At 38.5% G+C, this 12,929-nt stretch overlaps 1 protein-coding gene across 1 annotated transcript in view; it reads right to left on the bottom strand.

The window, feature by feature from the left end:
• The window catches only part of fbn1 (fibrillin 1), a 90,279-nt gene that overhangs the window by 18,171 nt on the left and 59,179 nt on the right, over positions 1-12,929 (bottom strand). The window contains exons 41-56 of the mRNA XM_062029294.1: positions 12,383-12,505; positions 12,056-12,214; positions 11,904-11,975; positions 11,699-11,824; positions 11,495-11,620; positions 11,114-11,239; positions 10,893-11,009; positions 10,681-10,806; positions 10,470-10,589; positions 8,030-8,155; positions 2,417-2,569; positions 2,279-2,341; positions 2,093-2,212; positions 1,881-2,000; positions 1,693-1,815; positions 1,131-1,262 (exon numbers count right to left, since the gene is read on the bottom strand). Of these exons, the coding sequence (XP_061885278.1) occupies positions 1,131-1,262; positions 1,693-1,815; positions 1,881-2,000; positions 2,093-2,212; positions 2,279-2,341; positions 2,417-2,569; positions 8,030-8,155; positions 10,470-10,589; positions 10,681-10,806; positions 10,893-11,009; positions 11,114-11,239; positions 11,495-11,620; positions 11,699-11,824; positions 11,904-11,975; positions 12,056-12,214; positions 12,383-12,505 (1,932 nt within the window). The remainder of the gene's footprint in view (positions 1-1,130; positions 1,263-1,692; positions 1,816-1,880; positions 2,001-2,092; positions 2,213-2,278; positions 2,342-2,416; positions 2,570-8,029; positions 8,156-10,469; positions 10,590-10,680; positions 10,807-10,892; positions 11,010-11,113; positions 11,240-11,494; positions 11,621-11,698; positions 11,825-11,903; positions 11,976-12,055; positions 12,215-12,382; positions 12,506-12,929) is intronic.

The following is a 12,929-nucleotide window of genomic DNA, read 5'->3' as shown; positions in this document are numbered from 1 at the left end:
CCGTAATTATGGTAGCAAAGGAGTGACATAGTGTGTTTTATACCATTTTGCTACCCTTTGCAACATCCGATATACCGTATGTAAGATGAGTTTTTCTACTGTTGCTGAAATGAAAACAAAGTACAAACCTCAGTTTGAAGTTAAGAGTAGCAATAATAAGTTCAAAACCCAGGTTTGAAAGGATATGCAATGCAAAAAAAGCTCACTGCAGACACTAAATAAGCGAAGAATCAGCTCCTTTTTGTTGTTGTTGTAGTTGTAAACAGACAAATGCTGTGAAATACTGTAAGACTGAAATAATTGATAAAGGTTAACTCTTTTTCATAAAACAATACTTAAATATCTGTTGACAAATTTAAATGTTTCCAGATTCAAGGCTTTTTATTTGCTTTTTTAATTTTGGATAGATTACATGTTTAGGTAAAGTAAATATGCAGTGTCATTCCTTCTGAGAAGCGCCAATAGAAGCAATATTGTATTGTATTGTACAAAACAAACAGAAAATAGAACAATCAAGGAATAACCTGATGAAGCAAGTGGTAAGTGACCAATGTTTACAGTTTTAAAACATTTTTAATGTTACAGTGTTAACTTCATAAAAATGCACAACCCAATTAATCATTTGCACTAATTTCCTGTTATTGACAATCCCAAGGACCGAGAAGCCTTGTTAAAATGTTTTAAATTGACTTAATAAACTTAACATTAAAATTAGTTTATCTTGATGCAGATGTTATCGCTGCTCCTTTTATTCATCTACTTTAATAAGAAGGTCATTATATATAGAATGTAACACAGTGTGTTGTACAGATACAGTAAATAAAATAATATTAAATTCTCAATATAATTCAACTATGGGGGGTCACGTAAAATTCTGGTGTGATAACAGAAACTAACTGAGAAGCAGTGCACTGGATTATGCTAGAAATTAACAAAATTCCTTAGTATGGTGCAATAAGTAAAATATTACTACATCTTAACACAACTTCCTAGTTTAGTCTTTTGTCATTTCCACCTTCAATATACCCATTTAACAAATAATGTGATAATACAGAATATTGAGCTATAGGACACTACACTAACAAAAAGGTTTGCTTTACTGATATACAATACAATGTACAGTATCATACCAATGCAGCCATCTCCACCCGGGTGGCGCATGTATCCAGGCGAGCAGATGCACATGAATGTACCAATTAGGTTCTTGCAGGTCATGCCTCTACTGGCGCAATCATCTATACCATCCTCACATTCATTCTGGTCTGCAAGACACAAAATATGAAGCATTAACAACTAAAATTACAGTAAGCATGCATGTGTCCTGTAGCACAAGTTCACCCACTAAATACAGTGTGTCATAGTGTATCTAGAGAGTAAGAGAGTTGGTGGTCTGTTTGGATGTGTAATATAAACAGTGACGCTATGAGATGCTGAGAGGTTCCGTCTGTCTCGGTGCTTCCCTCCAAACACAAAAGGTTGCTAGGGTGATCAATGCCATCTGAGAAAGTGGTGGTGTAAACAGTAACTCGTCGAGTAACAGTTTCAAAATGGCAGAAAGGGGCAGGGAGATAGTATGTTATGTAACTTTATGGAGGGGCCATTATTCCTACTGTAAATGTGGCACTTGGCTTCAAACTTTTCAAGTAAATAGAGTGTGACGAAGAGAGCTGATGCGTCACTGAGTTATGGTACCTTTACACATCCTCTTATCCTCGCGCAGCACGTAGCCTGTGGGACATTTACACTCGTAGGAGCCCACTACATTAACACAGCGAAATGCGCACAGCAGAGGATTCTGGGCACACTCGTTGATGTCTGGAAACAAAGCACAAAAAGTCACATAAGTGCAAAGTATGAGAAAAACAGTTGATTTCATATACCTTCACAGGACATCATTGGGCCGGGCTCAAAGCCGTCATCACATGCACACTCGAAACCTCCAATCACATTCGTGCATGTGCCATTTCCGCAGGGGTTACCAATGTCACACTCGTCAGTGTCTGGGAAAAGAAAACATTGATGATACGTTAATGTATCTCATTCACACACACAAGAAAAAAGAGATCAGCAGAGTCGGATGAGGGGCACTTGCCTACACAGGTGACTCCGTTGATGTGGAGTCTGTATCCCATTGGACATTCACAGCGGAAAGAACCGTCTGTGTTAATACACTGGCCATTGATGCAGGGGTCATTGAGGCATTCGTCAATATCTACAAGTAAAAAATAAGTACATTTTCTGAGGATAAGGATTATTGATTTAAAAAAAAAACAATTACCTTTTGTAAGGTCGTCGGGCCCCGTTTGATATCCCTTATTTTTACAGAGAAGGTGAAACGTCTCTGGAAAATTACATAGCAAAAGTCACTAATATGTCCCAAAACTCTTGTATGAATGAATTTGTGGAAGCAACATACCCTCTGCTTTCCCAGGGCAGATTTCACAAGGATCTCCCCAGCCTTGACCCGGCATTCCAGTACAACAGCATTCTTCCTTGGAAGTATTTTGAGGCTTTGGAACTTGGCAGCGGCCATTTTCGAACTTTGTGTAGCAGTAGTTGATACGTATATCTATGGTGGAGCGCAAGAAAAAGAAAAAATGCAGAGGGAAATTTTTAAAAATACCAACACGAATTGAAACTGTGTGACTAATCGAGAATACAAAGCTACTGTCAACTGTTGCTGTTAAGAAAACAATACCTGGGTCTATTAAAAGCTCCTGGCTTGATAATTTAATTTTTTTTTTTAATGTCTATCAATGATTAGTTTAAGAATAATCACTTCCATCAATTGAGTAGTATTGTTTTGAACACCATTTTTTTAAATTAACAGTATTAAGCAAAAAAACTACACTTCAGTTTGGAGAGGTGAGGCATAAGTGATAACACTTCAGATAAAAGTATGGATGAGGGTATGTATTCAGGTTTGAATCCAAATGCTGTCCATAAAATATTCCATAGTGTCCTAAATAACCAAGAACTAGTCTGCTAGTCAAGTTTTAACCTTATATGAGCCATATGTGTGTTGTAATTCCTTAAGCGTAATAGAACGTTAAAAAAGTTTTAGCAAAGTTTGGGACGGTTTGGGAGGTTGGCTAATTGTTGAATCTCTTGAGAAAAATTATTCCCTCCAAATGCAATATGGTTCTGAGTATTGCAAAGACTCTTGTTCTACCAGGCTCTTACTTGTAATGAGAAGCACATGGTCTCCTTCCTAGCTGTGGCCTTCACTGAACTCTACACAAATAGGCATTCTGCCCAATACATATCATACATGCATGTGCGTACACCTAGCAAGAACATGAACACCTGGAGGTGTGTGGACGTCACAGTGGTTCAAGTTACCTTTCTCTACGAAACTGTAATTGTCTTGGCAAATGGTGCCACGTGCACAGCCATAAAATACTTAGTTTTGATTGGCACCAAAAGAGAGATACATGCTTCAACTACACAATCCCGGCTCGTTCCTCCCCCTCCAAACCTTTTGACGGAGCCTGAGATGCACCTCCAACAAATTCTAAGCTCACATCCACCATGGTAGACCTCATAGGTGTGATTGGTAGCCTTGATTTAATACATAATTTATATGTATGTATGTAGCCTTTCTGTTGTTCCCTTTCATAGAAAACATGTTTTTCCATTGAACACCTTCTCCAGTTTCAGAGCAACATGTAAAATAAGTGACTGATGTTCCATATCGATTAATTTCACCTCCGACAACAATTTGAATGTCGCTCAAGTCACTTTTATCACTACATAAATATCACTAGATACGTCAAGCCCCTTTAAGCATCATGCCTACAGCACAATCATAAGCTAATAGGGACAAAGTGCCAGTGCATTGCATTCTACAACTTATTGTATTGCGTTGCTTTGAATGGGAAAGTGGCAGCCGTTAAGATGGCCGCCACATAAGCATTGATTGATTGATTGAAATGTTTATCATTAGATTGCAAAGGAAGAGAATACATTATATGAAACAGTACAGTTTACACAGTACAGTACATATTCCGTACAATTGACCACTAAATGGTAGCACCCAAATAAGTTTTTCAACTTGTTTAAGTCGGGGTCCACGTTAATCAATTCATGGTACAAATATATACTATCAGCATAATACAGTCATCATACAAGTTAATCATCAGAACAAGGACACCATAAAAGTGTAGCTCTCAGCTTCTTATGGTATGTGCAGCATTGGCTTCTACAGAGCACTGACGTATTATTTCCAACTTACAGGTAAACAATAGTAATATAAATGATTACTTTTTTAATGTATTACCTTTTTACTTAAATACTGTATTAAGGGCCTGATTAACTAAAGGTTTGCATGTACTAAAACACATGCAAACTTGATAGCACACGCAATGCTGATCTAAAAATATGTGTGCAAGGTGGAGTAAAGTGAGCAGAATAAAGAGTGCAATACATTTTGCGTCTCTGTCTTCATTAATATGCAAAGTAAATGCTGATCATCAAAACGCCCACAATACTGGGAGGAGAAAATGCAAATATCTTATACAGCACACGCAATGTGATTTATCAACACTCTTCACTGGGGCACTATTTTGCATTTGATTTAGCATGTTTGAAAAGGATGCGAATACTACAGTTGCACACACGGCTGCAAAGACACAAGTTTGACAGAGTCCTCTGTCCTATGTTTACGTTTCAACATATTTGGACAGTCAGAAATCAAAAAAATTAGACACATTCAGTAACATCCTTTTATAATATCATAACTGCTAGATGACTTAAGGTGTTACTTAAAACAAATTCAATTGATGTGTTTTGGTTTCATTTAATATACTTTAATAATGTTGTTTTTTTCACATACAATAAATATTACTAACATATATCCTATATGATAAAAACATAAGTGTCGGCAACTTCCATTCCTTACTTGACGGTAAATATTTTGATTGTATTATAATATATTTCACGCAAATATCTACTGATAACCCTAAATAATCAGCAAATTTAAATAACTTTTAGCCATTCATATTGTTCATTATTCAAATTTGAAACTGGCCTTTTCATCTTAGCTTTGACTCTTGGTGACATTTTGGTGGTCACAATGTCGTGACTAAATAAACCTACATTTGACTGATATGCTCCACTTTTCTAAAATGATTTTCACTAACCAAATATACATTATTATTTTTGTAACAAAGTCGCAAAAATGTAGTTGCATGGCATGAAGTTGTCGGGTAGCTCTGTAAATCAGGCAGTGAAAGGTCATAGCACGTCACTGCTACACAAGAAGCTAACTAGCTAGACATCAAAAGTTGTGGTTGCAGCTCCCTCTCACAAAAACACTGCCCTCAAGTGTTGTGGCACAGAATTGATTGTGACGCCTCATCCCATTTAGGTTCAAGTGTAACATGGACTTTATCTGCTATAACTTGTGAATCTGCTCTGTAAACAAATACAGTTCTTCCCGGCCTTTGGCTAAAGGGAGTCAAGGCGAGTGAATGTGCCAGAGATAAATCAGCAGTGTTGGGACTAACGCGTTACAAAGTAGCGCGTTACTGTAACGCCGTTAGTTTCGGCGGTAACTAGTAATCTAACGCGTTATTTTTTATATTCAGTAACTCAGTTACCGTTACTACATGATGCGTTACTGCGTTATTTTACGTTATTTTTTTATGTAGTATTGGCTAGAAACAGAAGATCTGAGTGCGTTTTATTGGAGCGCTGCGGTGGAAAAGAAAAGGCGTGCTTGCTGTAGGTGAAGGCGGGGGGGACTTCCATACCGTAGTTGAGGGGCGCAGGGGAGACGTTCCTCCAGGGCCTATGTACTCCGGGGCTAACAACCTTCACTTTACCCGGCAGCCATCCACCAAGCTAGAGCACCTGCACGCACTTACTGTCGCCGGTCCCTCACTTCTCTCGCCCACTCACTCACTGACGTCACTCACCTCACATGCTGTCATATCTTAAAGGGCCACACACACACACACACACACACACACACACACACACACACACACACACACACACACACACACACACACACACACACACACACACACACACACACACACACACACACACACACACACACACGCTACTCTCATAACAACTAACAAGACATCATGGCGAAGCCAGAAGTTTAGTTTTTTTTAACATGGAGACATTCTCAATACTTTTCTTTTGTCGAGCACAAAGAAAATAACATTTTAGTTAAATGTAAGTTGTGTCTTGGATCAAAGATCCTATCTACTTAAAGTTAAAGTTAAAGTGCCATTATGTTGCAGCTATTTAAAATATTTTTTTCAATTTGTTCTGGCCTGAAATAAATTGGCCCTTTGAAACATATCTTTGTCTTTGTGTGTTGTATGTAGACCACATTGCTTAGCAGAGTTCAATGATGCAAATGCATGTCAAGTTGATCAACAGATTGTATTATTCTCCAGTGCAATAAAAGTACTGAAATGAAGGCTAAAAGGGCATTAATGGGAGCCTTAAAAAAAAGGGAAAAAAATAAGTAACTAAATAGTTACTTTTCACAGTAACGCATTACTTTTTGGTGTAAGTAACTGAGTTAGTAACTGAGTTACTTTTGAAATAAAGTAACTAGTAACTGTAACTAGTTAATGGTTTTCAGTAACTAACCCAACACTGTAAATCAGAGTTTCAAAACTGTGTTTCATTGTTACAATCTCCTGTTTGGGAAAACTTAATTCTCCTTCCCTGTTAAATATGTGAATTGACAAATATGTGGATAAGATGCAAGCAGTGTGCTGGTATTGTTCAGTACAAATAAAGAAGGGGGATCCAAGCTGGAACTACTAGTGCTGCATTTCAAATGATAATATGCCTTGTAAATCGATATTGCAAAATTTTAAATGTATCGATCCATAATCAATCAATTGACTTATTTTACCCAGTCCTACTTCTGAATTTGTGGAGAGAATACTGGATGTGCTTTTTGTCAGTTGCTTGAAAGTTTCTTATTCACTCCAAGCTTTCTTTTTGCCACTCGATTACTGTTTTACCTTGTGCATTTTGTATTCTGGATTTGCATTTCCTTCTGGCAGGCATTTTGTTTTTGTTCAGCCTTTCCTCAGTAATAGTATGTCAGTCAGTATGAATTTAAATGTAAAAATATGTTAAATTATGTATATTTTTATACATAAGTCACACCTGACTATAAGTTGCAGGACCAGCCAAACCATTAAAAAATGTGTGATTTTTAGTCCAGAAAATACGGTACATATCGAACAGGGAATGTTGTATCGTTTCACCTTTACTGTGTTTTCACTTAATATTAGGTGTGCCTAATGAGGTGTCTAGTCAATGTACATCAACACAAGGGTCAAAGATAAGATTAATATATGATAATGTGGAATGTAAATTTATGAACAGATCAGGAGATGGAATAAAAGGAGTCACCCTTGACCACTGTTTCACCTCTCCAACAAACGGTGAGTCGGTGGTATCTTTTTAATACAACTTCAAGACAAGTTAATTGTAATTGATGGCTTTTGACAAAACTGATAGATGTGTTTCTTTTCATTGCCGTGGTATGTAAAACAAGCTATCAGTTTTCTACATTCTTTGCATGCCAATCATCATTTTGTAAAAAAGCAGGTCTAAAACAAGTGTGGAAGGATTTGTCCTCGTTTTCATTTATTGCCCATGTTTCTCACCCTCCACCCAGATGCTCTAATTCACCCCCCACCCACCCTTCAGTCAAGCTCTTTTGACGCTAGGGAGAGGGGCGAAACGCAAACGTTAATCCACATCTTCTGAATCAATGATGTCATCACTTGAGAGTTTGTGAGGGAACTCCCTAACAGTGGACTCACCAAGCTCCCACCCAACCCCAAAACATGCACATGTAGCACGTAAACACACATACACTAGTGAGGAGATGGAAAAGTGATCAGTTCAGAGTCACCCTAGCAGCCACAGAGCTAGCAGGGAAACTTGAGTGCTTTCTTGGCACAGGAGGATGAAAATACACAGATACATTCATGACTTGCACCTCATCTATAAAATAGTCTTGTTTCCCTCACACACTCACCTAAACATCTGCGTCCAGTGAAAGAGAGCTGGAACCCCTCAGGACATAAGCAGGTGAAGCTTCCCTCGGTGTTGGAACAGGTTCCAAACGTACAAATCTCAGGCGACTGCGAGCACTCGTCAATATCTGGCACATAAAGAAACAAAATCATGATTTATAGAAAAAAAAGTCCCCAATGGGACCCTTTTCTTGATTCAAGGTGAAGAGGATGGAGTCAAATCAGTGAAATCAATGAATCCCAGTTTATTAAAATTTGACTTGTGAACACAACATATAACCTCGCTGTCATGTGTTCAGCCATCACAATGACCAGCTGCTACTCTTACTGATGTTGAGAATTTAGTGCTGTTCCTCCCTGATTCCAGGAACAGAGCCTTTGACAGGAATGTGTTGAAGTCTGCCGAATATCTCTTCATCAGCACCACTATATAAACAATCCAAGCATTCTAGTTTGGGCCCACTCCCACATGTGAGAAGGCGGAGAGAAATGAGACATGGATGAGGAGCAGTAGAGGCAGCGCTCTATTCTCATCTTGTAAGAGCCTGTTCTCACTAACATAAGGAGGCAGAAGACTGACATACTGTATAGTATGTGCGAATAAAAGTGAATGTATTTTTTTATTAATACATTTTATCATGACAAAATGTCTTAATACTAAATATTTTAAAATTATGGTAAAATGTATGCATTTAGTAAACTATAGTGTACACTCAAAGTCCGATACAACACGGTCGTTGGGGTCCATAAAATACTGATTGCGTTATTCCTGAGATCGAGTTTAGAAATCCTTATTTTTTATCCTTTTCTTTTTTCGAAAGAATACAATAAAATTATCCCCAAACCAGACGTGACGTGAATGGTGGATTGGGCTCCCACGTCACAGAATGGGGTGGCCACTATTTACAGTATGTTTGTACATCACTAGGTCGATAGTTTATTTTCATACAGTAACCTTTTAATTTAGTAACTTCCAGTTTCGTCCGACACAGAAAAAAAATTGTTCACGCTGTTTTTCGGTCTATTTTGTGTGCTTCTAAATATTTTATAGCCTTCTTTAGCCCTTCTCCAACACATTATGCAGACTTATCGAATTTACACAGCAGCATACAAGCACCGAATGAGCCGGATTACAGATTTAGCTCATTAGTCCTACAACCTCGTCTACCGGCCACCACGCCCTAATGTAAACGGGCGAAAATCCGGGCTCCATGGCACAATCTGATTTTATAGAATATCGCATTATATTGGGCACCGTTATATCAAACTTTGAGTGTACTCTGCAACATATCAGGACATTGGCATGTTTATGAATTGTGCTGAGCACTTTTTTCCCACCTTTGCCAAGGCAATAGGCTCTACTTTTGACTTGCATTTCAACTTATCAGTAAAGCTCAAATTTACCTATGAATTAAACTATTGAACTTTGTAGAGGGTCATGGAATGGTTCAACAATAAAACTTGACTTGACTCTTGGCCAACATGTTTAAATTATCATTAGAGGGACAAGCGGTAGAACATGGATGGATGAATGGATGGATGTTTACTCAGATCCAGTTAAGACGAAAGCCACATCTTCTTCTCCTTTAGTTGTTTGGCAGTGGTTGTTCAACTATTACTGTAATGTGTATTACTGCCACCCACAGACAGGGCAGGAGCAGAGCACTACTGACTGCAACTTAGTCATCCAGTCATGGTTTTTTTTACATTATGTTGAGGAGAGAATCAACCATCTGGCATTATATCTGTGGGCAGTAGTAGTTAGGAAGTAGAGCAGATTGTCCAGAAGTACAGGCAGTTTGAATGCTGCTTCCTCCATCCCAGTTACTTATGTTGTGTCCTTGGGCAAGACACCTCAACACCTATGCCTCCAGAGCTGCCCACACTGGTGTATTAATATGAATAAAGGCTCGGCGGTGGTCAAAAAGGGCGGTGGCGTGAATTGGCAGCCACGTTTCCATCAGTCGCCCTGCGATGAGGTGGCAACTTGTCCAGGGTATACCCTGCCTTCCGCCCGAATGCAGCTGAAATAGGCTCCAGCACTCCTCGCAACCCCGAGAGGGACAAGCGTTACAAAATGGATGGATTGGTGGATGGGTTTTCATCAGTCTACCCTTGGTAGTTTACCAACACCTTGTTTGACCGTGACATGGAGTGAATGAATAATGGTTTCTCAGTGTAAAATCACTTTGGGTGTCTTGAAGGTGCCACATAATTTCAATCCAATAATAATAATAATAACAATTCATTATAATAATAATATTATGATTATTAGTTGTAGTAGTATTATTTAGGCATTGGTGGAAGTCCGCACTCTACTAAGTGCTACTAGTGCGCCATTGCGAATGTTGGTGCTTTGTAAGACAATTTTAGTGATGACAATATTGCGAAACTTCAGTTCAAATATAAAATTGTGCTTTTTATTGTTTAGCCTGATATTACCTTCACAGGTTTCCTCATGGAGATAATATCCAGGCGGGCAGATGCATCTGTATGAGCCATCCAGATTGAGACAAGTCCCAACTCCGCATGTGCCAGGGTTTACTGCACATTCATTTATATCTGAGAAATAAGAAAGGTGCGGTATGAGTGGCATAGTGTAAAATAAAACATATAGTAAAAATTTAACAATGGAAGCTTTTCCGTTTCTTACCTGCACACTGTCGGCCATCTTGCGTAAGTTCATAGCCGTCGTTGCACACGCAGAAGAAGTTGCCCAGGGTGTTCACACACTGTCCATTACGACAAAGACCCCTCTGGATCGAACACTCATCAACGTCTGATCACATTGCAAACACAGTTGCAAATTAGCACAAAATTCATGCTTTAATTCTCGTGCTCTTTTCAATCCAAACATGCACCCACCTATACAGTCACTATTGTGTGAATTTTGGAAGCCTGGGTAGCAGAGACAGTTGTAAGAGCCCACAGTGTTCTTACAGGTCCCGTTCCCACAGGGTTGTCGCTCACACTCGTCCACATCTGAAAACAGTCATTTAAACACACATCTGAAAACAGTCATTTAAACAGCACAGCACTTTCTAACTTAGAAAAACAGAAGCGAAAGGGCACCAGAACAATCTTACCAACACACATTGACTGGTCCCGGGTTGTTTTAAATCCATTTGGACAGATACAGCGATAGCTCCCAAGTGTATCAATGCATTGGCCAGGATTGCAAACACCGGCATTCTCCTGACATTCATTACGGTCTGAGAGATAAACATAAACAATTATGTTATTGATTTTTTAAAATAGATGAGTGAAAATAATTATTGAAGAAAATGCTGTAACACACAATAATAGTTAATTATTCAAATATTTTGTGTGTAATTTTTGTATGTAATAATGTAGCATGGTAACATTGTCTTACCAGTATTTTGACATCATTACTGAAACTTTAGGGGCCATCAGAATTGAAAGTGTTCCTATGTGACTAACTAAATAATTTGAAGGATATAGTGTACCTAGACATTGTCCTGACTGAGGACTGAGGCGATATCCGGTTTTACACTCGCAGCGGTAGCTTCCTGGCATGTTCAAGCAGGCTGCATTTTGCTGGCACAGAGGCCCATTCTGACACTCGTCAATATCTGACAACAGAAGGAGAGGTGTTTAAAGGCAGTCAGCCTCGAAAAAGATTTACAAGATAAATTCAATCAAAGTTTTACCTTCACAAATCAGTAGCTTGTCGTTATAGATGAAACCGATGGGGCACTCACATCTGAAGCTACCAATCATATTGATGCACACTCCATTCTCACATATGCCTGGGATTTCCCTGCATTCGTCAATATCTAGCACATAAAGCAAGACATTAAATGTAAACAAACAAATAACTAACATGTTTTTTTAAATCATTAGAATCACTGTTACCAATGACTCGTCCGGTAGTGATGTCAATATAATATCCTTGTCTCTCACTGCCGCACAGGACAGGAAACTCATCTAAAAGGACATAGAATTTAGTTTAAACCAATGTTATGGTGTATAAGTATATCATATTGAGTGTGTGTATGGGACATTACCGCTGCTGGGAAGAGGACACTGCTCACAGGGTTTGTGCCACGCCCGACCCACGTTGTAGGAGCAGCAGCACATCTTTTTAGTCATGTTGAAAGTCAGCTCTCCGTCACATGTCCTGTTGTCCGAATAAAAGTTCCTGTAGCAGTAGCTCTTCCTCATATCTTTAAAGGCCAAATTTAATGGGATTATTTTAGAATGCAGGAGTCCCAACATAACAACTTACAACCATGTCTGTGATTTATATGATGTCCAACAAAAATATATGCAGTTTAACTTGTTAAATGTGATATTTCATATCAAATGATAATTGTGAGTAAATGCTAGTATACCCATGCAGTTGTTGCCTCCATTGACTTGCATGTAGTCCACTGGGCAGATGCAGGTGTAGTTTCCAATGGTATTGTAGCACTGGCCCGGCCCACAAATACCAGGGTGCTCACATTCATTGATATCTGTGCACAAAAAGATCATTTGATTGACATTATTATGTTCTTTGAAAAAATATGTGATCAAGTTTAAATTTAATGGCACCATCATTTTAAGCACGTATAACATTACAATCTTAAAGCCTACAGGTATATTAATACAACATTTAAAAACAATGAACACGTGTGTGCTCTACTTTTTAAAGATGTTAAAATTTATTCCACAGCTATACCACGTCTGTCTTCCATTTTTTAGACAGTTGACCCAGCTGAGCAAAAACATTAAATATGCAAATTAAATATGCACACGGTATTGGAGGGAATAGAAACATGTATGAGAGGTCCAGGAGAATGCTTTTGGATTTGTAAAAAACACTTGTGGTTCTTGAGTGAGCTGAGTGAAATCTGATCATTTAGGAGTCAGCAAGGGCAGGGGCTGTACAAATGTATT

Source organism: Entelurus aequoreus, linkage group LG02, assembly GCF_033978785.1.
Source record: "Entelurus aequoreus isolate RoL-2023_Sb linkage group LG02, RoL_Eaeq_v1.1, whole genome shotgun sequence".
Classification (NCBI taxonomy): Eukaryota; Metazoa; Chordata; class Actinopteri; order Syngnathiformes; family Syngnathidae; genus Entelurus; species Entelurus aequoreus.
The sequence above is the reverse complement of the archived record's forward strand: the minus strand, read 5'-3'. Positions and strand labels throughout refer to the sequence as shown.